Consider the following 26728-nt stretch of genomic DNA (forward strand, 5'->3'; position numbering starts at 1 on the left):
AAATCCATACACAATAATTATTAGGGAAATTGTCTAAAACTCACCATGAGTTTTCAGCATTTCTCTTAAACTCACAACTTTTCAAAATGTCTAAAACTCACCATGTCACTAACTTGATGTCAAATAGACTAACGGGTATTGGTATATTACCATTTTAACCTTCATAGAAAAATATAAAATATATACAACATAAATTAACGAGTGTTAATATATTACAATTTTAATATTTAGACATGAAAAAAGGAAAAAGTTCAAAAAATATTTTCAAATATAAAATACAAAAAAACATAGAAATCACAAAAAATATAAAAATATATAGAAATTTCAAACAAAATAAAAAACTACTTTCAAATTATAGAAACTATAAAAATTGAAAAACAAAATCAGAAAATAAAAATTGTAGAAAAAACACCAAAAGTTATAGAAAAAACACAGAAATTACAACTAAATAACAAAAAATACAGGAAAATTTATAGATTGTAGAAAATAGAACATGTAAAAAACAAAAATTATAAAAAACATTCAAAATTATAACAAAACACTAAAAATGCAGAAAAATAAAAAAACTGAAAACTGAAAAGACCGTTTTTCCTCTAACTCGTCGCCATTCAAGGGTAATTTGGTCATGAAAATTGTTATTTATGCTGACATGGACACTTCTGTTAAGAAGCATTAACGGTGCACTAACGGAAGGTGGGTTTTGGAAAATAAAAACTTATTGACATGGTGAGTTTTAGACATTTTGAAAAGTTGCGGTGAGTTTAAGGGAAATGTTGAAAACTCATGGTGAGTTTTCGATATTTCCCTAATTATTAATAGTGTTATAATTCAGGTTTGCCTTAGAGTTCGGCCTGACTGAGTTCAGTTATGTAGAAGAAGAAAAAGTGATAAAGAAAGAGAGAAAGAGAGAAAGAGAGAAAGAGAGAAGTGAGAATTCTGGTTCGAGCCGAAAGAGTCAACTTCTCTTCTCCCAGTCGGCCAGTAAGTATTTATATTATTATTAAAACATAACTAAAAAGACCTACGTGCCTTTACTTAAGAGCACATGTTTCAACACAACATTACAGATCAGCAACATCAATCAATGTATAAAGACAGAAATTCCCCTACGCTAACACTACCCCTCAAGCTGGTGAGTATATACATATACTCCCAGCTTGTTACATATGTAGTCCACTCTTCCCCGACTCAAGCCTTTTGTAAATAAGTCAGCCCACTGATTTCCTGTATGAACATGTGTAGTGTCTATCTCTCCATTCATCACCTTCTCCCTCACAAAGTGACAGTCAACCTCAATGTGCTTGGTTCTTTCATGAAACACTAGATTAGATGAGATATGAACTGCAGTCTGATTATCACAATAGAGCTTCATTGGAGTGTTAATGTTGTACCCTACTTCCTATAGAAGGTTCCTTAGCCACACTAATTCACAAGCCTGATTATCACAAAGTGACAGTCAACCTCAATGTGCTTGGTTCTTTCATGAAACACTGGATTAGAAGAGATATGAACTGCAACCTAATTATCACAATAGAGCTTCATTGGAGTGTTAATGTTGTACCCTACTTCCTGTAGAAGGTTCCTTAGCCACACTAATTCACAAGCGGTATGTGCCATAGCCCTATATTCTGCTTCTGCACTGCTTCTTGACACAACCGTCTGCTTCTTATTTTTCCATGTCACCCGGTTACCTCCTAGAAACGTGCAATATCCTGTAGTAGACCGCCTATCAGACATAGAACCGGCCCAATCAGCATTAGAATACCCTTCTATTTCAAGTTTTCCCCCACTCTTCTATATCAGACCACGACCCAAAGCCCCTTTTAGATACTTCGCAATTCTCAGAACCACATTCCAATGAGGAATCAGAGGTTTTTGCATGAACTGGCTTACCACACTAACTGCAAATGAGATGTCTGGTCTGGTAATGGTTAGGTAATTTAGTTTGCCCACAAGTCGTCGGTATCTGCCAGGGTCTTCAAACACTTCACCCATATCACTGCTTAGCTTGGTAATTGTGTCCATGGGTGTTTCAGCTGATTTGGCACCCAACAAGCCTGTTTCTTCCAGCAAATCAAGCACATACTTCCTCTAGCATAGGTTAATCCCATCCTTGAATCTCGCTACCTCTATCCCCAAGAAATATTTCAATTTACCCAAATCCTTTGTCTGAAAGTGACCCTACAGATAAGTCTTCAGCCTATCAATACCAATGTTATCATTCCCAGTAATAACAATATCATCTACATACACCACCAATAGTATTTTTCCTCCCGGAGAGTCATGACTAAATATAGAATGGTCAACTTTGCACTGTTTCATGCCAAACTTCTTTACCACCTCACTGAACCTACCAAACCATGCTCGAGGAGACTGTTTAAGCCCATATATAGCCTTCCTTAGTCTGTACACCCTACCATCCTCCCCCTGAGCAACAAACCCTAGAGGTTGCTCCATGTAGACCTCCTCAGTAAATCACCATGCAGAAAGGTATTTTTGATAGCGAGCTGATATAGTAGCCACTCATACATGGCTGCAAGAGAGATCACAATACGAACTGACCCTATCTTAGCAACCGGTGAGAAGGTCTCTGTGTAGTCAATGCCATAGGTTTGGGAGTACCCTTTTGCAACTAATCGCGCTTTCAGGCGTTCAACACTACCATCAGGCAGATACTTAACCGTATAAACCCACTTACAACCAACAACTTTCTTCCCAGGAGGAAGAGCAGCGAGGTCCCAAGTATGATTATGATGAAGGGCTGAGAGTTCTTCTTCCATGGCACGGCACCACCCTGGAGAGGCAAGGGCTTCCTAGACATCTTTAGGAACAATAATTGATGATAACAAGGTAACAAACTGGCGATGGGAAGCGAAAAGGTGAGTAAGGGAAACATAATTAGAAATGGGATGAAGGGTGCAAGTACGTTTACCTTTCCGCAAAGCAATGGGTAGATCAATCTCAGATGCTAAGTGGGGGTCTGGTGCCAGATCCATCGACGGAGATATAGCCGGAGTAGTAGCTGAAGGATGGTAAATCATAACAATAGTTGATGGTATGTCCATCCATACCACAATGAGTGCACTTCCTCGGGCCTGAGTTACGTCCTCTACCACGGGCTCCCCCTAAATCTTTGCTCCCAGTACGACCACCACCACGATTATAAGTTGACCCACCATTGCCACTTCGGCCATATGCAAAACCACTACCAACACCACGACCAGACTGAGCTCCCTGAGCTCCACCTCTACCACCACGGCCTCTCGATGCAGCAAAGGCAGATCTATCTGAGATATTAGAGTTCTCAGTAGATCCGATAGAAATCCTCCGAAGTCGAGCAAATACCTCTTCTAGGGACAGAAGAGCTGATCCCCCTAATATCTGAGCCCGTACTGGTTCATATTCAGACTTTAGTCCCACCAAAAATCTAGTCACATCAAGCTGCTCTCTCTGTTGTTGCTGAATCTTGACATCAAAAGTGAGAGGATGATAGACACTCAACTCATTACGTATGTTCCTCATGTTGGCATAGTACTTCTCAAGACTCTGATTGCCCTGTTGCAGATTAAAGTACTCTTGATAAAGCTGATAAACTCTGGTTGTATTGTCCTGCCCCGAATACAATTTTTTCGCATGGTCCCACACATCTTTGGCAGTATCAAGGAACATGAAATTCACACTGATCCTGGGTTCCATACTGTTCCACCACCATGTGATGATCTGAGCGTTCTCTTGCTCCCAGTCTTCATACTCGTGAGAGTCAGAGGAGGGTTTCTCCTCTCTGATGTGTTTTACCTTCTTCTTTGCCTTCAGAAAGACTTCAACGGATTTAGCCCAAGGCACATAGTTCTCTCCATTTAACTTAATGGAGGTCATTTGAACATTCAGGTAGTCTGTAGGCACCATCACACTAGGTTTATAATCATTACTGTCTCCCATTATATTATCACCAATTCTGCACACTTGCTGAATTCTATTATCACTGTGATCTGCACACTACACACCACTAGGTCACACCTATCACACTGATTTCAGCACTTGTTGCTGCTGAAAAATGTGTTCACACCACAAACCCTGCTCCTACAACTAACTGAAATCTCACTACTATATGATCATATCTTTTCCTTCAAAAATGCATAAGGAAACAACATAAACCCTAGCACTTACTGGCCGAAACCTTAGCAAATGGTCTGAAACACACCTCCTATTTAATCCATAACAGATATCATGCACTGAAATCTCTTACCTTATCGCTGAAGTAACACCCATGCGAGTAGGAGAGCAGTCCACACACAACAGCCGCTTCACACACAATAGCCACACACAGTTCGACCCTCTATTCTTCCTCTACTAGGAGAGGGCGATCTCAGAAATCACAGCAACCGACCACATACGACCTGACTAGAGGCATAGAGACCTCCAAGGGAAGAGGGCGATCACTCCTTTTCAGCCCTTTCCCTTATCTCCAATCGAACACAGAAAAAAAAAGAGGAAAACCCTAGATAGGGTGCGCATAGAATGAACCTTAGGCAAGCTGAAATCTAGGCAGATTTGACCTAGCTCTGATACCATGTTATAATTCAGGTCTGCCTTAGAGTTCGGCCTGACTGAGTTCAGTTATGTAGAAGAAGAAAAAGTGATAAAGAAAGAGAGAAAGAGAGAAAGAGAGAAAGAGAGAAGAGAGAATTCTGGTTCGAACTGAAAGAGTCAACTTCTCTTCTCCCATTCGGCCAATAAGTATTTATATTATTATTAAAATATAACTGAAAAGACGTATGTGCCCTTACTTAAGTTAAGAGCACATGTTTCAACACAACATTACAGATCAGCAACATCAATCAATGTATAAAGACAGAAATACCCCTACGCTAACAAATAGAATGAAATTTTATATTTTTAAAATATACATAAAAATGAAATCATATTTTTCATCTAGGTGGTGGGTAAGTAGTTCAACCATTTCGGTCAAATGGATAATTTCATGATGTCATAAATAAATAATACAAATTTAGAAATATAAAAAGTACTTTTATTTATCATCATTAAATTCCACTAATAAATCCATACAAAGTAATATTATAGAATGAAATTTTATATTTTTAAAGTAAACCTAGAAATGAAATCATATTTTCCATCTAGGTCGTGGGTAAGTAATTCAACCATTTGGGTCAAATGGATAGTTTCATGATGTCATAGATAAATAATAAAAATTTAGAAATATAAGAAATACAAAAAATATAGAAAAAAAATTGAAAAAAATGGACACATTTCTATTATTATATATTTGTGATATTAAAAAATAACTATGATAAAATAGACATAGTTTTATTAATGATGGACATCAAATATATAACTTAAAACTGATGGGAAATTAAACCATCTTCCTATCTAGGGGTGGGTTAGTGTTTCAACCTTTCATGTCAAATAGTTTATCCCATGATATATAATTAAAAATATATTTTTTAAATAGAATAGTACAAAAAAATTTGAAACAATTTTGGGCATATCTTTAATATATATATATATATATATATATATATATATATATATATATATATATATATATATATAAACAAAAATAAGTATGATAAATTATAATTATTTTTATCAATGATATAAATGAAATGCAAAATTTAAAACCAGTTTGAAAATGAAACCATTTCCATATCTAGATGGCAGGAAGGTCAATAATCCAATATTCCAAGTCAAATGAGTCAATCTATGATGTTATAAGTAAGTAACAAATATTAAATATGTACATATATACATACATGCATGCATACATACATACATATATATAAACACAAAGAAAAATATAAGCTTTGTATAAAGCATCTTGATACAATTCTATTGTTATATATTCACCATATTAAACAAAAATAAATGTGAAAAATAAGAATTACTTTTATTGGTGATGAAAACGGAATACATGATTTAAAATCAACCAAAAATGCAAAATGGTTTTTCCATCCATGTGATTGGTTAGTGGTTAAACTATCCATGTCAAATGGATGTTATTATTAAATAATAAAATACATAAGATTCTAGAAAATGTAGAAATTTGTTGATAATTTTGGGTACATTCTATAATGTTATATATTCATCATATAAAAAGTGTGATTAATGAAAATTATTTTCATTAATGATAAAAATGGGATAAAAATTAGGATAAAAAATAAAGAGCATTAATGTCTAACACATGACCCCACTAACCAATATATTTGAATTCGGTTCAATCTCAAGATTTGATCAGATCTCATAAATATTGATTCAAATATGAATCCGATCATTAGGTTGGATATCCGAATCTGAGACGACCCGATTTAATTTAAAATCAATAAATTATTAAAAGGAAAAGAAAATATAATAGTTGAAATAAAGAAAACAAAAATTATAAGTATTTTTTCAACTATTTTCATCATATAAGAAGTTTACAAAAATGCAATATAAATAACATATTTATAAATAAATAAATAATAAATAACATATATATTATATATAAATGATATATATATATATATATATATATATATATATATATATATATATATATATATAATTGATTTGACGACAATATTAAAAACAGTATTCGAACAATATATTGGAATTACATTTCCTCTTGGTAAATAAGTAATTTTTATTATCTCATAAATTAAATAGTAAAAAGTAAAAATATATAATTTTTTTTTAAAGTTTTATAGAAAAATTTGAACATGCATTAATATTATATATTCTTCATATTAAACAAAAATATGTTTGAAAGATAAGAATTATTATTAGTAAAGATAGAAATGGCTAAAATACAAAGAAAAAAAAAGAATTAGTGTCTTAATCATAGTCCATTTTCCTGGTTAAATAGGTGAATGGTTCAACCAGTATGGTCATTTGGTTGTTGACGATTATCATCATCATCTTTTGATATTGCCACGTGCAATGCACGTGCACTTTTACTAGTAACTTTAAAACTGGCCATCTGTCCACCACATAAGTGTGGTGGTATTTGTAAAATATATTATATGTAGTATTTACATGACCTACAAAATATATATGCATATGGCATGTCATCACGGTTTGACCTCCAGTTTCACCGTGGTTGATCCTATGAACCGTGAATGTCTCCCTTTTCCGGTTCTCTGAACATTGATAGAAACAGTGAACTCTTTATTCAGGTCATAACAGAAAAAAGCAATAGAATAGAATATAATACGTACCTTACAAGACCTGTTGATATTCTTTTGTAGACTAGTAAGAAATCAAAAACAGCAATTCCTTGGTGAAAATATTTACTTGCTATTCAAACTTGAACTCCTTTAAACCTCTATTAATTTTTTAAGAAACCAGAAATTAAGTCATGATTTTACTATAAATGGTAATTACAGAAACTACTGTAATTAGTGGTTTTGGAAATTACTGAAAATATAAGTCTTAAAAATACTTTAAATAGTAATTTCGATTTTACTAAGAATAGTAATTTTCTAGAAGATTGAAACTTAGCTCTGTTCCCAGGACACCAACAAATTAGAAAAAACTCAAAATTACTATAGTAAAAATCTCTCAATATTGAAAATTCCCCCTTGTTCAAGAATATGAAAAATCTTAATTTCTTCCATAGTTTTTGCATCTAGCATGAAAAGTTTAGTTAACATTATTTGCCTTTTTTGCTTCCAGTGTAGATCTTCAGGCATCTGGCCAACCCATGACACCTTTTACTGTGGATATTGATGATGAGCAAACCATTGAGGAGGGGACATCTGACGTTGAAATCATGGTAGAGGGTGGCCTTGGAGAACAGATTGATTCCGATCTGTGTGATCCAATGAGAGCTGATGATTCTAGTATTCTTAATGGTGATCCTATTCAAAACCCAGATCAAAATGAGGAGGTTTTTCCTTGTAAACCAATTGATTGTCCATCTTCAAATCCTTCAGAAGACTTGGTCGAGTGTGCTCAGGCCCAACAGATTGATTCTGATCTGTGTGATCCAAAGAGAGATGATGATTCTAGTATTCTTAATGGTGATCCTATTCAAAACCCAGATCAAAATGAGGATGATTTTCCTTGTAAACCAATTGACTGTCCATCTTCAAATCCTTCAGAAGACTTGGTTGAGTGTGCTCAGGCCCCTTTTACCCCTGGATTAATGGAAGAGTCAATTCAAGTAAAGCAACCAGGGGACTCTCTATCTGCTGCAGAGGGCATGGACCACATTGCTCCAGATGTTTCCCGTACTATTTCTTCACCCACTTCAGTTCTAGTTGAACAACCAAAACCTGTTTCTCCTGTGTCAGAATGCTCAGATAGAGTTATAACTGCAGCTGATGGTCAGGAGCAGGCAGAAGCTTTACAAAATGGAGCTATGAATAACAAGGATCCCACAGGAGTTGTAAATGAAGCATGTACCTCTACTTGTGCATTGCCATCTAGTCCAGACCTTTTGTTGGGGTCTGACGGTGGGCATGAGCTTGGTGAAGCTCAAACTAAAAGTTGTACGGGATCACAAGACTCCCGGATTTTGAGCCCAGTTGGTTCTGTTGAAAAGTCCTGTGGTTGTAATCCTGCTCCTCAGGCATGCAGTTCCCAGAAGAACCAATCTGATTCATTCTCTTTGTCAGATGGTAATTTAGCAGATAATGTGCCTGAATCCAGAGAAATGGGGCTTTGTTCGCATGGGTTGTCAGAAAGGGAAGAAGACCTTCAAACTTCTGGAGTTTCAGCTGTACAAGGTATTTTGATTGGTTCTTATTAATATAATGGCATGATAAGTATTAGCTATTTTGTTGTTCTAATATGTTCTCGTTCTTCAGGTGAAGTGTGTCAACCAACAACTCTTGTGGACACAACATTAGAGACTGATGCAAGTTCAGTGCCTCGTCCAGCAGAGGACATTCTGGAAAATCACGTTAAGCTGGATGGGCACTTGGATAATGACATGCCTGCACCTGAAACACTACTTTCAGTTCCCACTGAGGTCACTTCCCTGCCAAACCATTTATTACTGGAGCCAACTCCAGAAAAAGAGACTGTACAAGAGTGTGAGGGTAGTGAGGATGGTGTCAAAATTCTTTCTGGAAAGAAGCGCCGTTCTATGGAAAGTACACCAGCTCTTCAGAGTGGTAAATCAACTAAGCTTTATGGGGTGCCTCAATCCAAAAGAACTGTTGAGTCTATTCCTGATGATGATGATCTATTGTCGTCCATCTTAGGTATTGACTAATTCTTGCTTTTTATGTTATTGAAGTACTCAAGCATGACATTGAATCATGTTACCTTTCCAGTGTAACTAATAATGTATCACTTGATTGCTGTGTGGTTATGACTTGAACTAAAACATTGACCTCAGTTGGACGAAGAACTTCGGCTTTGAAGTTAAGGCCTACTCCTCCTATACATGAAGTAGCATCTTCAAAATGCCCCCGGTTAGCAACACCCAGGAGCAGTGTTACTAAGAGGAAGGTGCCTTTGGATGATAGCATGGTCTTGCATGGCGAGTATGTTTCCATTATCTCTGTGGTCTGTTGTAGATTATATTGTCTAATAATTGCCTTCTCACATTTTTCCTATTTCTTTTTGGGTAGATCTTCTATTTGGCATTTGTATTATCTTCTACCATTATGTTATCCCAAACTATGTGGCCTGCCTAATTATCAATTTGGAGTGCAGGATCCATAGACAATATTGATACCTTCCATAGTATGGTGATTTTATTTTCTAAATTTGTTTTCAGCCTTACTTAATTGGCTTTTATTTTCTTTACCTTTGATTTTGAAATTTCTTCTTGCCATGGGGTTGTTTTGACCAGAGAAAAACATTGCTAGTTATGGTATTTGGTTGTTAGCTGTCCAGTAGATGGGGTACAATGATGGAATGGTCTCTATTTATTCATAAGCACTATATTTATATGGAGTTTCATGCACATGAAAGGCTAATTTCTGTACTATTGTTGTATATATTTGAGAGTGATGCTGCAATCTATTCTCTTTTCACATGTGATATTGTGGAAGTTATTTAGAGTAAATTTCAATTATAGTTACTTAATTAGCAGCCAATATACTTGCATTTTGATGCCTTTGTTTTTCTCTTCCCCACATAAGTACAATACGGCAACAGTTGACAAATACTGAAGACATACGCCGTGTGCGAAGGAAAGCTCCATGTACTCATTCTGAAATTTGGATGATTCAGAAGAATTTGTTAGAAGTGGAGATTTTCAGTGAACCCATATTTACTGGTGAGTTCTGTCATTTTGTTGCATGGTAGATTACTTCCTATGACTTTTATTTGTATGGCCATGTGTGAAGGAAAGCTCCATGTACCTGACTCTTTGTTTATCATAGTGTTGGATCTATTTAACTATGTTTTCATTACAGGAAGAAAGTTTCATATTTGTTCTAGTGGGGAGACACAATGGTTATTCATTTTTCAAGAAAAAAGGGTATTCATTTTGGGAGATGACCTAGTTCAGAACAAGGTTAAAAAAATCGATATGCCTGTGTATCAGTTTTTGGGGAGTTACAAAACAGTTTTTTTTATTAAAAGAGTGGGGTCCTGAAACACCTGTAAACAGGCATATCGGGCCCCAAAAGATACGGGGTGTATAGTATCGAAAATTTTAACCTTGGTTTGGAGTTCTTTATGTGGATGAATACTGCTATCTGAAAGCTAAATTACTATAGCCGAAGTAGAAGAAGAAGAAGAAGAGATGCTGGAATGTCGAATTGCACTGCTCAGTCAACAATACTATTGTTTATATTATGATGTAGTACAATGATACAGGAAGTTACTAGAATGCCCCTGATTAGTGATGGGACATCCATACAACTTAAAACATTAAACAGGATTAGGCCCATTAACAAAGGCCCAGTACAAGACAACTTAAACTTAAGTATAGGCTAATAAGAACTCTTATCAGCCGAATACTCATACATTCAAAGACTTCAATCCAACACTCCCCCTCAAGCTAAGCATGGATATCAATCACGTTTAGCTTGCCAAGCATGTCCCTAAACTTTGTTGTTGCCAGCCCTTTAGTCAGTACATCTGCAATTTGCATTTCAGATGGAGTATAAGGCGCACAGAGTTCACCCGAGACAATTCTTTCTCTAACAAAGTGCCGATCAATCTCAATATGTTTTGTCCTGTCATGCTGCACGGGATTGTTGGCAATGTTGATGGCAGCTTTATTGTCACGACACAGCCTAAGAGGACCTACAGCCTTAATGCCAAGTTCATTAAGAAGAGTTCTGAACCATAAGAGTTCAGCAACTCCGTGGGCCATAGCTCGATACTCTGCTTCTGCACTTGATCTAGCCACTACATTCTGCTTCTTATTGCGCCATGTGACCAGGTTTCCTTCCACAAATGTACAGTAACCTGAGGTTAACTTCCTGTCTCCAACAGACCCAACCCAATCTGCATCAGTGCAGGCATCAATTTCAATTCTATTGTTTTTCCTGAAGAGAATTCCCTTCCCTGGGCAAGTCTTCAAGTACCTGAGAATCCTTTCAACTGCTTTAATATGAGGAATCTTCGGAGAGTGCATAAATTGACTGACAACATGCACAACATAAGCAATATCTGGCCGAGTGAGGGATAAGTATATCGGCTTCCCTACCAATTTTTGGTATCTCTCTTTATCACAGTAGTCCTCCCCTACTGATTCCTGCAGGCCATGATTCTGTTCCATTGGAGTATCTGCTGGCCTGCACCCCATCATGCTTGTTTCCTCTAGGAGGTCAAGAACATACTTCTGCTGACATATGTAGATTCCCTCTCTTGACCTGACAACATCAATCCCAAGAAAATACCTCAAATGACCCAAGTCGTTGATCTCAAATTCAGAAGCTAGAAACTCCTTCAGTCTTTTTGTCTCTTCCAAGTCATTCTTGGTAATTACCATATCATCCACATAAACAATGAGTGTAGTAAGTTTGCTATCCTGTCTCCTTATGAACAAGGTAAGGTCTGCACCACTCTGAGTGTACCCCACTTTCTTCATGTCCCCAAAGAGCCTCTCAAACCATGCACGGGGAGATTGCTTCAACCCATATAATGCTTTCCTCAGTTTGCACACCTTTCTACTAAAGTCATAGCATGGTGGAGGTTCCATAAATACCTCTTCATGAAGATCACCATTTAAGAAGGCATTCTTCACATCCAGCTGATGAAGTTCCCATGAAAAATTTGCTGCTAGTGATAATAGAACCCGAATTGTGTTGAGCTTTGCTACTGGGGCAAAGGTTTCTTTGTAGTCAGTCCCTTCTTTCTGAGTAAACCCCTTTGCCACAAGTCTGGCCTTGTACCTTTCAATGGACCCATCCTCCCTGTGCTTTACAGTAAATACCCACTTGCACCCAACAGTGGTCTTCCCCTCTGGCAGATCCACTAATTCCCAAGTTCTTGCTTTCATTAGGGCTTTCATATCTTCATTCATAGCTTCTTTCCACCTTGAATCAGACACATACTCTGAGTACCTAGAAGGAACACGCACAGAGGAAAGAACAGACACAAAGGAGTGATAGGTCGGATATAAATGTGATAAGAAACAAAATCAGCGATGGGGTGCCGGGTGGTGCAAGAGCGGATAGGCTTACGGAGAGCAATAGGAAGATCCAAATCAGAAGTATGAGAGTTGAAATTACCTTGGATTGTAGAGACAGATTGATCCGAGTTCAACTGGTTGCTGTCATGAGGTTGAGGGCCCCTTTTTCTTCTGTTGTATGTAAGTATCTCTTTTTGTTGCCCACTGGAGCCTTCAGGAACATCTGCAGCATTAGGAGAGGTAACCGACAAAGTGGGAGCCTCACTGGGTTGACACAGAATGTCACAAGGAGTAGGAGGAGAGGATGGAAGACCCGAGGCAGATAGGGGAACAAAAAAGGAGGGAGAATGAGAATCCTCTTCCATCCCACTAGTCTCCCCCTAAAGAGGATTCTGAAAAGATTGAAAATAGGGTTGAGACTCAAAGAAGATCACATCTCTGGTGACATGCTTTCTCTTGGAGACAGGGTCATAACACTTGTAACCCTTTTGTGTAGGAGAGTACCCCAAGAATATTCCCTTTGTAGCCTTAGGATCCAGCTTGGTTTTCTTTGGATCCTTCACATGTATGAAACATATACAACCAAAGACCCGAGGAGGAAGGGGAAAGTCTGGAAGAGGGGGGCACAAAACAGAGAAAGGGGTTTTCATACCCAACACCTTAGATGGCATCCAATTTATCAAATATGATGCAGAAAGTACAACTTGAGACCAGTATTGCTTGGGGACTTTGTACTGGAATAGTAAGGCTCGAGCTGTCTCCAATAGATGTCTATTCTTGCGCTTAGTTACCCCATTCTGCTGAGGAGTATAAGCACAGGATGACTGATGTAGTATGCCAGCATCTTCCATGAATAAGTTCAAGGATTTTTCAAAGTATTCAGCAGCATTGTCTGACCCGAATTGCTTAATCTTCGTATTAAACTGTGTTTCAATCATCTTGCAAAATGCCATGGTTATCCGTGGTACTTCATCCTGTCCTTTTAACAGGTAAATCCATGTGCAACGAGAGTAGTGGTCAATAAAACTGATAAAATATCGGAAGCCATCAAAGGAAACAATGGGTGAAGGACCCCAGACATCAGAATGAACCAAATCAAAAGGAGTACAAATTTTATTGCTGGAAATTGGATACACAGTTCTACATTGTTTTGACATTTGACTTCATAGGTTAGACTCTGACTTGGAATGCCCTTAAACAATTCGGGAAACAACATTTCTAATGATGAGAAAGACACATGACCTAGCCTAGCATGCCAAAGATGCAGCTTCGCTATTGACTCCACACTTTCCGGATTACTAGTAGCAGATGCTTGTAAGGCTGAGCCGATGTCTGCATCAAGGTAGTAGAGGCCTCCATACTCATGACCGCACCCAATCGTTCTCCTTGTCAATCTGTCCTGGAAGACGCAATGAGTAGGAAAAAATGTTATACTACAGTTCAAATTTTTGGTAAGTTTTGAAACAGACAAAAGATTTGAGGTAAGATTGGGAACATGTAAAACTGATTTAAGAGAGAGGTCCTTGCTTAGGTCAACAATTCCCTTTCTAGAGATAGTGGAGAAGGACCCGTCAGCAACTCTCATCTTATCCTGACCAGACAACAAATGATATGAAGAGAATAGGGAAGACATATGTGTCATATGGTCAGTAGCACCGGAATCAATAACCCAAGAGTGGAGTCAATAGAGCCAGTGGCACTGAAAGCAGAGGCTGTACCTGATCTAGCAAGAGATGTAGAAGCAAAAGAATTATTTCTTAGACGGGCTAATGCCCTGCTAAGGACCTCAACCTCACTAGCAGTGAAGCCCAAAGTACCAGTTCCAGAGGAATCAGCAACCTGTCCCATAGGAGAAGAAGACACTGTTGGTGTATTTTGTGAGTTGTCATCATTGTTTCTGGTGACAAAATTCCCACTTGCTGCAGGCCTGTTATCTCTAGAAGAAACATCTCTGGGTATTGTAGACATCTTGACTGCAGCCACTGTGTAGGTGACACTGATTAAGACTAGCCGAAGCAGTTCTGAAGGTTCTGAACCAGTTCTGGAGCAGATCTGATTAGCTGAAATGATCACAGCAGGTTCTGACAGCACTCAACACAGTTTCAGACTTGCCGAGACTGTCACAGTTCTGAAACAGTTTAGTTACAACAGCAAGCAAGGAGTTCTGGGCTGGTAACCGACCTGAAGCTAAGGGTTCTCAACTATTGTGCTATGCAGACTCCACTTGAACTTCGAGTACTGCAACTGTAAAGAGAGTGCCCTTCCTTGTGGCCAATACTAGGACTGCTGACATCAGTTTTCAACTAGGGTTCACAGTGCTGAACAATCTGGAGCTGGCAGCTCCCTAGGTAATCTCACAGCAGTGGTGAGGGGTTTCAGACTGATAACCACCCTGAACTTGGAGCTGTTTGCCACATTGCTATGCTGCTAGAAGTGTTCACAGTGCTGGTAGAACACTGGATAGACTTCACTTGGGCTGAACCAAAATCTGCAACAGTTCGAGTACAGTAGCGAGTGAACAGTTCGTGGCTGCAACAGTAGCAAGTGAATAGTGGCTCTGTAGAAGAAGCTAAGTCTGTGCGAGTCTTTCTGGAGCACCGAAGCTGCAACTATAGAAGTAGCTAAGCCCCTTTCGGCTAGTGCTAGGACTGCTGAAATCAGTCCTCAACTAGGTCTTTCCTACACAGACCTCTCTTAGTGGCCAAATAGCTACTATTTGCTGGAAATAACCTAGTAGGACATCTACTTCTGGGTCTTACTTCCCTTGAGTCCTACAACCAAGAGAAACCCTAGGTTTGAACTTGCTTTACTCTCTTACACCCCTAGGTCTTCACTGCAGCAACCCAGAAAAGGAAGAGAGAAGATGAAAAGACAGCAAGAGAAAAGAGTGTGTGCCGGCTGAAACCAGGAAAAAGCTAATGCTCTGATACCATGAAAGCTAAATTACTATAGCCGAAGTAGCAGAAAAAAGAAGAAGAAGAAGAGATGTTGGAATGTCACACTGCACTGCTCAGTCGACAGTACTATTATTTATATTTTGATTTGTACAATGATACAGGAAGTTACTAGAATGCCCCTGATTAGTGATGGGACACCCAGACAACTTAAAACATTAAACAGGATTAGGCCTATTAACAAAGGCCCAGTATAGGACAACTTAAACTTAAGTATAGGCTAATAAGAACTCTTATCAGCTGAATACTCATACATACAAAGATTTCAATCCAACACTATCAAGAAAATTGTCTTTAGACTGTCTACTTTTTGACTTTCAAAAAACATTATCATAATTCATAGATCAGGTAGTTTCCAGATCCTTCAGATGCACTTTGTCCAGTATAGTATCTTCCTGGCATGATCATTCAAATTGTGTCTCAGGAACTGCCTCTATTATACACCATTTCTTATTTGAGGAGTTGTTGTACAGTCAGTGGAAACCTTTATTTATTTTTTCTCAAAATGGAGATATTACAATGAGTTTTCTAGATTTCAGTTTGGTTTTTACATGCTATCACCTTTATGAACCTCCACTCTTTGATATTCCTTTTCAAAATATTTTTTGGGGTTGTTCAATTCTTTTTCAAGTGAATGCTTCTATATAAAATTTGAAGTGCTTCCTTATATGTAGCAGAGCTTTAAGATCTGAAATGGAAGTGAGTTAATTTTGTTTTTTTTTTTTTTTTTCTCAGGTATTGCAATAGAATTAATTGGTTTGCACAACCAAACATATGATCTGACTGAATTTGCGGTTTCTCAAAATGATGCAAAACACATTGGTTTAGAAGCAGTGAAGGATACAGAGCTTTCTACAAGTGCAGACCCTACAAATGAAACTAGCATGGAAGGTTTATCTGAACCAGTAGTAGCTGTGAATGATGGGGAAGAAAATCCTCATGAGGTGTTTGTACCGACAGAAAACCAGCATTTTCAAGAGCTTGCCACTAATTCTGTTGGATATAATGCTCAAGACCAAGGATTAGGTCCTACTAACCTGACTCAAGTTGACCCATCAAAATATGAGCAGTTGGGGGAAATGACTGCAATGGAAACAGACAGATTGGATGGCAAAACTGCTGAGTCAGTGGCTCATAATCCTACAAATGGGGTTGAACTTCCTTTACCAACTAGTCCTTTTGCTGGAGATAATTGTAATGCATTATCCGATCTGATAATTGAGTCATCCTCACAGCATAAGTTGGATGATCATTCTGCTGAAAAAGATGCTTCTGTCATGGATAGAACTGATGGCGGGAGAGTTGATGTCACTGAGGCAAGTTCAGTTCTGTCTGAAGGTGTTTCAAGAGCAGGGGATGTATCTTCTCTGGAGGAAGGTGAAGGCGGCAAGTTTGTTGATATGGTGTTACCGAACTTCTCTCAAGAATGCAACCTTGATATAGGGGAGAATTCCTCAATTGCTGTTGGCTCACTGGAAGCCAGATATCATCTTGCGGATTCATCCACTCGCATTGAAAATGGAAGCCCTTCATCTCCAGGTGTTTTTATAGAGAATGGCGAGCAGACTGATTCAATTGTTATTACTGGTGATGGAACCAAGGGGGGAATGGAAGCAAATGAGTCTGGGGATCTGCAAGAGAATGAACTCGTGGTGGGGAAGACAGAGAGAAATGATGGTATCCCCTCTCTCATGCCCATTTCTGTTGAAGAACCTCAAAATGAACTCAATATGGAAATGCAAGATCATACCTTTGATGGAGTAGAAAATTTAGGCAGTCAGGAAGCAAATCTGAAGAGCACTACAGATGCTGAAATCACAGCCCTTGACAATGGGGCTGTCAGAGATTCTATTGTAAGTCTTGGCTTCCTCTATGTTCTGAACTTTATGATGCTATAAATTTCCTTGGTCCAATAGTTGTCTTATATTTTTTTCTTTTGTTTTTCTCAGTTAAGGTTTTGACTTGTTTATTTTTGCATAAATGCTTGCATTCAAAATAGATTTTTGTCTCAAATACAGCCTCTTGCATACATAGCTTTGATTTATGCATATCCACAACACATCATATGCAACTAGCAAGTAGCATGTGTTAAGATGCATATAGATAAAATGAAAAAGAGCCAATATATATATATATATATATATATATATTTGATTTATTATGTTGCTTTGCTTGATGTTTTGAAAAATATCAGAAGAAGGTATTAACATTGTATGGATTGAATCTGGAAAATATGGGAGTATTTACAAATTAAGAATTCCTAATTCAATTGAAACTCTATCCTAACCCCTACTCTCTCTTATCCTTATCTTGTCATAACAAGATAATCATATCCCAATTTTATCTCACATAATATGCCCTGATATGCCCCCTCAAACACATGGGGATCAAAGATCTTCATGTGTTTGATAAAACTACTACAAACTTCTTCAGGTTGTGTCTTAAATCCAATCCAACTATGATGATAATATTGCTAGTAGTCCGGCTGTGAAGATGATGGGGCAAGTAATAAATGATTGATCATGATGATGACATGGCATAATGAGGAAAACCTGCTACTTTGATGGAGAGGGAACCAGAATTGGTTTGTTGAACCGAAGTGGGCCATCATGGGCCAAACTGAAAAATGGGCCAAAGTTGACCAGCAAAAGACCTGAACTGAGTTGGCAATTTTCTTTGAACAGACAAGCAGATACAACCTGTCTTCTTCATTTTCAAGCGACTATGGATACAGGACCATTACAGGCTTTACAGGTGAAGAATAGGGACACAAAATAGCAACAACTTCTAATCGGATTCTCAAGCATTGTGGAAGCAAGTTATGCAAACAAACAGGGTATCATCCTGTAGCTAAATCATATGGCAATGAACACGGAATCAATGGTGGCAATGCATCAGGAAGTAGGTGCATTGTTGAGGACTGATCTTAACCAATATCAACTGGCCAATTTGAATAAACTCCAATGGATGCAATACAGTGTTACACACTAACACTTGGCATAGTAGGATTGACTTGAGGATGGCTTTTCTTGTTCTTTGAAACTTGACAATAGAGACGGGGTTGTTGCAACATAGGAATGGCGATAGACATCCCCAGGTAAGGTCTGCAATAGTGGCCGCCAAATTGGGTAAAAAGTATCAGTGCACAAAAATCCCTAGCGGTTCATATGGTTGGATGTTGGATTTTTTGTGGTGACACTAAAGACTAACAAGAAACTCCGCTATGCTTTTCAGAATGTACAAGCACTTAAGCTGTGAAACCTCTGCATCAAGATGCCATTGTGTCAACTCCATTGTCATTACTATCGGTATTAGTGTCACCCGAACATGTTGGCTAATGGGTACTGGGTAGCATTGGCAATTGGGTGGGTTGGTTGGGTTTGGTTTGGGTTGAGCTTCAACCCAACCCATCTAACCCGCCAACCCATTAATGACCCAATTATATAAAATTAAATGGGTTGGGTTCAACCCAAACCCGCTTTAACCAAATCCGACCCGCCCAAATCCATTAATTGTATATTTATGTATTTAAAACAAAAAAAGCTAACTCCTTCTTGACAAGTAAGTTGGTTGTAGCTTAGTGGTAATAGTAGTTGCTATTTACGTAAGTGGCGAAGGTTCAAATTACATTATACGAATGCTATTTTTACACAAGCGGCGAAGCCATTTGACTATGTTCAGGTATCGTGTTTGACTGAACCACTTAGTTCAAACCAGTCAGATCAACTTGAACTATCTAATTTGATTGTCTTCGAGCTAATCACATTAAGAGTGGTTGAACCGTTTAGATCCAGATATGTCTGGTCAAACCAGACCGGACCGATTCAGTCAAAAGGCAGATTGACTTAGACCGGCCCATATCAGGTTTGTGCACTGTTTTGGGACCGAATTGACTGGCCTGAAGCGGGTTAGGAGAAGTAAATCGGACCAGTCCGGATTTGGGTCAAGTTGGACTGGATCATCCAAACTCGATAAGGCAATCGTGGCGGAGTTCGGGTCGGATTGGGTTTGGGTCGAACCATCCTGTTTGGCCTTGTTTTAGATTTGGGTTGACCCGGATCAGCATGCACTGGGTCGCATCGGGTTCGGCTGGGCTGACCGACCCAAACGAACTGAACCGAGGTGGTCGGGTCTGTTCATATTTAGACCAAGTTGAGCTGGTCTGGACTCGGGTCAGGTTGATTTGGATTTATGTCGATTTGGGTGAAGTGTGTTGATTTAAGACAAAACTAATTTTAGTCAATAATTAATAGAAAATTAATGCATTAATTATAAATTATTTTATTCAAATGAAGAAAATAAAATAAAGGCTAAAAATTAATACTTATATCTTTAGTGGTTAACCCAATGGTTATCCACAACCCAACCCAACCAAATGGGCGGGTTGGGTGGGTTCAGCGGATTGAGTAAAAAATTGCCACCCCTAGTATTGGGGCTCTTGCCCGATTAATGATCTCATGCTGGCAGAGAGAATAGAACAAGGTGGAGGCTGACAAGAAAATGAAATCTAGGGCGGATGAGTATGGAGGGTGTGTTGATGAGAATAAATATGATCTAGGATCTCTATTGTTGACGAATTATGAACACAACCAGAGGGAATCAGAGATGGTGCTGATCAACGACAATAGGGTGAGGCATCTAGGGTTCTATCTCTTGGACAATGCATCAGTGGGATTTATGAATTTGATAATGGTTTCTACAGATGGTCTTTAGGCGTTGGACAATGTGGCGGTACTTAATAGGGGATTATATGGGGGGGAGAGGGAGGGAGTTTGGGTTTATTGAACCAAATAGGTGATTATATGGGAAGCACAATGAGAGAGCTCTAGGTTCAGGCCTTGGGCTTTGATACCCTCTTATCTGAAAAACCGTTCAACCTAAAAGCTTAAGCTGTTAGGTGAGGTCCCTGAAATAGGTTTTTATTCTCTAACATGCCCCCTCACGTGAAATCCCATTGGGCTTGAAGTGTGACAAGCACCATCCATACCTGATGCTGAAATTTAATTTGTTATAATGGGGGATACAAGGAAAAAACTCTAGACCACTTGGTCAAATAGGTACCTATACTATCTAATACCAGCTGAAGGAACCATTCAACCTAAAATCGTATGCTGTTAGGTGAGGTCCCTGAATAGGCTTCTTTATTGTCTAACATGTTTGACAAGTTTTTCTGTGCATATGAGCCAGTTGTCTAAGAGAGTGAGTTGGGGCGTCATTTGATTATAATAAAAGGTAGTGCAGTACTAAACAATATTAGGTGTTGCCATGAGTTTACATTGGATATTATTTAATATAATTAGTTTTGTCCAATGGACATTATTTCATGTTGGTAAAATGAGAAAAAAAGGTGTTGCTTACGCTTGCTGTCAGATAATCTTTGTAGTTCATTTGGACCAAGAACATCCGGATATTACTAGAAGCAGTGGTTGTTTGGCCATCTTAAAAGTTAAAATGTTTTCTTAAGTGATGATCAAGTGTGAACACTGCCCCTTCTTTTTTAGTGCTCATTGGCTCATAATTCATATGCCATTTTTGATTTAGTGATAAACATGAGGGGTTATTTTTGGTTTCTAATTGAGTCTGTTCTCTTTTCGTAGTTCTTTAGAAGATTTGCATGTATATTTTTTATCACGTGCGAGAACTGCTTTCCATATATGTCTGTGCACCTCTTAAAATATTTAAGTACATAGCCACATATAAAGTTGAATCTTCTAAAATTGGGATTCGATTTCAAGGTTTTAAGAGGATCTTGTATCTCCACCCATTTTTCCATGTCGACGATGGTAAAGTGGGGTGGATTAAAGATCCAGGTGTTACAGATTTTATGTGATAAAAGAACATATATTTTCTTTGTACCTGATATCTGCATAAGAGAGGGCCTTCACAAATAATCTTCATGATCAGATATTGTTTATCTTTTGATTGTGGATTTTGTGAAGGGATTTATTATAAACTTTCCTCATTGATCCCTCCAAGCCAGATAAGAGAGTTGTAGACCCAATGGAACCTTCTCTTGTGCTTCTTTCTTCAAGTCCATCTCTCAAATTTCTACTCACCAACTCTTTTCGTCAAAAGAAATTTGGTGTAGGCCAGTCCCCCCAAAAATTATGGCTTTTTGTTGGGAAGTATTCCATGGGAAAGTAAACACTTTAGACAATCTACAAAAGAGAAGACCTTTTCTCTGTATTTCTCCTAATTGGTGTATCCTCTATAGAGTTCACGGTGAGGATTGTTACCATCTACTAGTATCTTGTCCCTTTTCTATAGACCTTTGGGCTTGGCTACTTTCGTTGTTTGGGGGTAGTTGGAATCTACCAGCAAAAGTTCACATGCTCTTCAACCATTCTACCTTTTATTGGCCTACAAAAATAGGGAGAATTATGTGGAGATGTGCTCGTGCTGCTTTGATTTGGACTCTTTGGGAAGAAAGGAATCTCAGAATTTTTCAAGACAAGGAAAGGAACAACCAAGATTTGAAAGACTGTGTGTTAAACAGGGCAATACATTGGCTGAAGACCTTGGAAATCTTCCATCAATTCTCCTTTAATGACCTTTGGAGAAATTGGTCAGCAGTAGCAAGGTGCTCATCTTTAAAGGATAAATCAATTACAAGCTGGTCTCCTCCACCCGAAGGCTCAATAAAGTTGAACTTTGATGGAAGCAGCATGGGTAATCCAGGATTATTCGGAGTGGGGGGTGCTTTGAGAAATGAGAATGGAGAGATTTTGTTGCTCTACTCAGGTCCCTTGGGAATTGGGAACTCCATCAGGGCAGAACTTTTAGCTGCTGTACAAGGGGTGCAATTTGCAAACCAGCTGGGGGTACAACACCTAATAATCGAGGGGGATTCCAAAGTGGTGGTGGGTTGGTTGAAAAATTCTGAAGAGGCTATGTGGCGATACAAGAATGAAATGAAGAAATTTAGTTGGTTGACAAGGAATATGTTGGTCACTGTACAGTGGGTGGGGAGATCAGCAAATACTTTGTTAGATGTGTTAGCTAAGCAAGGGGTAAATAGGGAAGTTTTATTTTGGGCTCAGTTGTGATTCTTGTTTTTCTTTCCTAGTTTACTTGTAAGATTCAAGGAGGGGCTGCAGCTTGCGCCTCTCGTTGGGTTGATGTATGAACTCACTCTAAATTTGCTTCTGAATCAATAAACTTATTATTATTCATCAAAAACAACTTTCCTCATTGATCCCATTTTATGAGGTAGAAAACACAGTTTCAGTCATGTTTCAAGTTGACTTTGTCCAAGTTAATCTCCATCATGGACCTTGTATGATCTGTCTTGATCCTTTAAATAAGAGATGCATATAGCAAGGTCTGAGGCCCTGACTAACCCATTGATCTCGCGGCCTAGTTCTGAGCTTTTTCTAAATAACAATTGGACATCCTGAGAAGTTTTCAATTAAATTAGATCAATCTACAGAAAAAGAAGAGACAAATGGAAGAGGGTGACTATACATACTTTTTTCCCTGGCAGGTCACAACCCAATACCATTACAATTAGCAATGTTTTGCTTCTGACTATATGGGGTTGGTTTCAGGAATCCTGGTTTGCTTCCATTCTATTTAGTGGCCTATCTGTTGTTAAATTATGAGTGCTTAAATCTTTTCTTACTACTTAAACCCATGTCCTTTTTGGTCTGCCTCTAGCTCTTCTAGTCCTTCAACTTGCAGAAGCTATTTTCTTCTTACGGGTTCTGTATGCCTTCTATGCATATGATCAAATCATCTTAGTAGTTAACTTTCTCTCATTTTATCACCTATTGGAGATACTCCTAGGTTCCTTCGACTTTATTTCTAACCCTATCTTTTCCATTTTTTGCACTCATCCATCTCGGTATACACATTTTTTCACACAGTTTTTTGGATATGTTGTGTCTTGATGACCCAAAACTCTGGTCCATATAGCATTGCTAGCCTTGCAACTGTTTTAATAAACTTTCCTTTTAACCTAAGTTGTGTGTATCACGTAAGACTCTGGATGCAGCACTCCAATTTACTCTTCATGCTCTAATTCTATGCATGACATCCTCCTCAATCTCTCCCTTGTTATGAATTACCAAAGCAAGGTAATAGAAAAGATTACATTGATTTACCTTTCCAATCCTAAACAAGGAAGAGAGATAAAAATCAAGGCTAGCCTACCCACCAGTTACGCTACATACTCCAAAGTGGATCGTTCCTATCGGTCCCAATTTTGGATGGACTATCAGCAAATCAATATTCAGATCTGGATGTCCACATTATTGAGCAGCTCAAGTCAGACATTAGATGCTGAATCTTTCTGAGCTTATATCTGAATCTCCAAACCCCCTTCTTATTGCCTTTCAGCCAATCTATTACCACCTTAGCCTTTCAGCCAATCTATTACCACCTTAGAATCATCTTCTACTGATGTATTCCTGTAATGAGCTGATGTAGCCACTATTAACCCAGTTAGGATCACCATGATCTCTGCTGTGGTGGAGTCTCCAACTCCTAAAGTACCACCTTAGCCTTTCAGCCAATCTATTACCACCTTAGAATCATCTTCTACTGATGTATTCCTGTAATGAGCTGATGTAGCCAGTATTAACCCAGTTAGGATCACCATGATCTCTGCTGTGGTGGAGTCTCCAACTCCTAAAGGTCCTGACTAAATTGCAAGAATGGGTCCTACCTCGTCTCTGAATAGTGAATACTCCCCCAATACTTGAGTGACCCAGGTTGCCTCTACTACATCTATTCAAATTCAATTTAGTCAAGTTCCTTTGCAGAGGATTCCAACCACAACTCTGAGCTGTCTTTGAGGATGAAGAAGAGGCTATAGATTGCTGCCAATTGCTGATGTAATATCTGAAAAGTAGTCTTTGAAATTTTCTAAAGTTTTGACCCAATGGAGCACCTTCATCTCTGAATAGTGTTATGCATCTTCATTCTTCCTCACACAAGACTTCTTTTTTCATAAAAAAAAGAAACAAAAAAAAAGAGAGATCCTCCTTCCTCTTCTTACTCCTCATCCCCATCCTCTTAAGGAGCCTTAAGGCCTCCTTGGGCTGAAATTTTCTGCTAGCTCCCTAGGGAGACTCCTGCAGATTTGTATTCCTATTGTTATTAAATTTACATAGCACATATTCTATTTTGGTCCCTCCTCATTTTGTAAAGCCTCTTATTTGTAAGGTATTTGATTATGAACTTAATTTTTTCATTTAACTTTTTGCTAGTTTCATCAATTAATACAATATCATCCGCAAACAACAAATGCCATGGGTCCTCACACACACACACACACACAGACACAGACACATACATATAAAGGCATCTCTGCTGGTGGTGGAAAAACCTGAATACCTAATGCATTGGCTAAAGAGGCATGCTATTGTCATTTGAAATGTTGTTATTGGCGTTCCTCTTTATACTTCAATTTTCCTTCCTATATCTTTTCTTTATGAAGCAGATTTGGTAAATGATATTAGTTTTTTCTTTTCCTTCTGGTTTGCAGGATTGTGAGCACACAATAGATGGGAATGACACAGGTTTGTTTTTCTCCTCTTCCATTTTGTTTAAAGTCATACGTCTGATTTTACTGATGTGTTTTATTTTGTATGACTGATCAAGTAATTTCTTTATTATTATTTTCATGCACTTAGATTGAGTTCGGTAAGAGTGTAATGTAAAAAGCAGATGTATTGGTGTAAATGCAAATTTGGTCAAAAAGTATAAATGCAAAATTGGTTCAGTTTTGCATTGATTGATTTTGTATTGTGTTTGGTTGTGATGGGTACAGATATGTATTTCAAGACCAGAATCTACCTATTTTACATTTACCAACCTTGGGTGCAGAGTATGTTTCCATTTTCTGGAAGCAAACTTTGCTCCTCTTTTGAATGCAAAAACATCAGAAAAAGAAACAAAATTACTTTCATTTTCTGTACAAAACCGAACCAGAGTACAAAATTACCTTAGTTCTCCATTTGCACTCTTTTTGACTTTTTTCTCATCTCTCTCTCTCTCTCTCTCTCTCTCTCTCTATCAGTTCTGCATTTGCACTCTTACTAAATGCAGTCTTGGATTTTTTTAAAGTTTGACCCTATTGGTTAAAATTTTTCTGTTCTTTTCAACATTACACTACAAGGGGCTCTCTGATAACAGCTGAAATGGCTGAACTGGATGACTTATTTCTTTTAGTGGATATAATTACTAAATAATAAAGCATTCATCTTCATGGATATTGTTATCAGCCCAACATCAGCTTCAGCCATTAAGGAGCTTGTAGCCTCCTGAATATCATATTCACTGGAATACAAAGTAATAAGTCATTCAGTTCAGTCACTTGTTAAAGAGCCCCTAATTTATTATATAGGGGCTTATTGTTTGGAAGAATTGAAAGTAGGGAGTTCATGCCTATGTATTGGAGTTTTTCCTCCTCTTTTTTAACTATTTATCACCAAATCTGCTTGGAATCATTATGAAGTTTTTGGTTCTTAACTTTTTACCAGATGGTTAAAGTATTTTGTGTGTTGATGCTTGTTAGGAACCGAGGATTTCCCATTAGCTTAGCAGTCATATATTAATATGTAACCCCTTGTCCAAGAAATTTGGTCTGTAGTTTTCATGGTGATTGCTAAATGAGCATATACTTATTTCACGTGAGTGTCAGATATGTAGGCTTTCATGTTTTTATAGTAAGAAAAGAATAAAGTTATATTAAAATGTTGAAGCTGTCCAAGCCAAATGTACTACTATACACCAACTCCCATGCTCTAGAACAGCCAATTGTAGAATTAGACCTGCATCTGCTATCAAAACAGCAAATGTCAAAAATCAGAGCATGATCCAACCAGTTTTTTCACAAAGCCAGTACAATTTATCCCTAAAACTTTCTGCTTGGAATTTCACTCAGCCTAGTGCTCAACTGACCTGTACTGCCTTTTTTCTGCTCCTGATGCTCCTAGGAACTCCCCTCATAGGTGTATGTTTTGATGGTGATAGTCTGTAGAAGTTTGGCCTGTAGCTTTCCAGTCATATGTTTAATGTATAACCCCTGTAGGTTTTCATGGTTTACATAGTTCTCAAATCTCAAGTATGTAATGTAATGCTAGCAATTGCACTATAAAAAGAAAACTTTTTAAATTCCTTTTCTCTTGGTGATCATGGAATATGTTGTTTTCTTGGAAGGGTGATGGTTGAAGAGGTATGGACTCCTTGGATATTAATGTTGAACTTTTGTGGACCATAAGATGTACTAATG

At 38.0% G+C, this 26728-nt stretch overlaps 1 protein-coding gene across 2 annotated transcripts in view; it reads left to right on the forward strand.

Annotated features, from left to right (window-relative positions):
• The window catches only part of LOC148845919 (sister chromatid cohesion 1 protein 4-like), a 74464-nt gene that overhangs the window by 41723 nt on the left and 6013 nt on the right, over positions 1-26728 (forward strand). For both annotated transcript variants that reach the window (XM_088954818.1, XM_088954817.1), the window contains exons 6-11: positions 7669-8723; positions 8805-9203; positions 9341-9488; positions 10092-10228; positions 16228-17345; positions 24980-25013. In XM_088954818.1, coding sequence (XP_088810944.1) covers positions 7669-8723; positions 8805-9203; positions 9341-9488; positions 10092-10228; positions 16228-17345; positions 24980-25013 — 2891 coding nt within the window. The remainder of the gene's footprint in view (positions 1-7668; positions 8724-8804; positions 9204-9340; positions 9489-10091; positions 10229-16227; positions 17346-24979; positions 25014-26728) is intronic.

The sequence above is a fragment of the Nelumbo lutea genome, chromosome 7, assembly GCF_056320005.1.
Source record: "Nelumbo lutea isolate HS-2025 chromosome 7, American lotus-T2T, whole genome shotgun sequence".
Lineage (NCBI taxonomy): Eukaryota > Viridiplantae > Streptophyta > Magnoliopsida > Proteales > Nelumbonaceae > Nelumbo > Nelumbo lutea.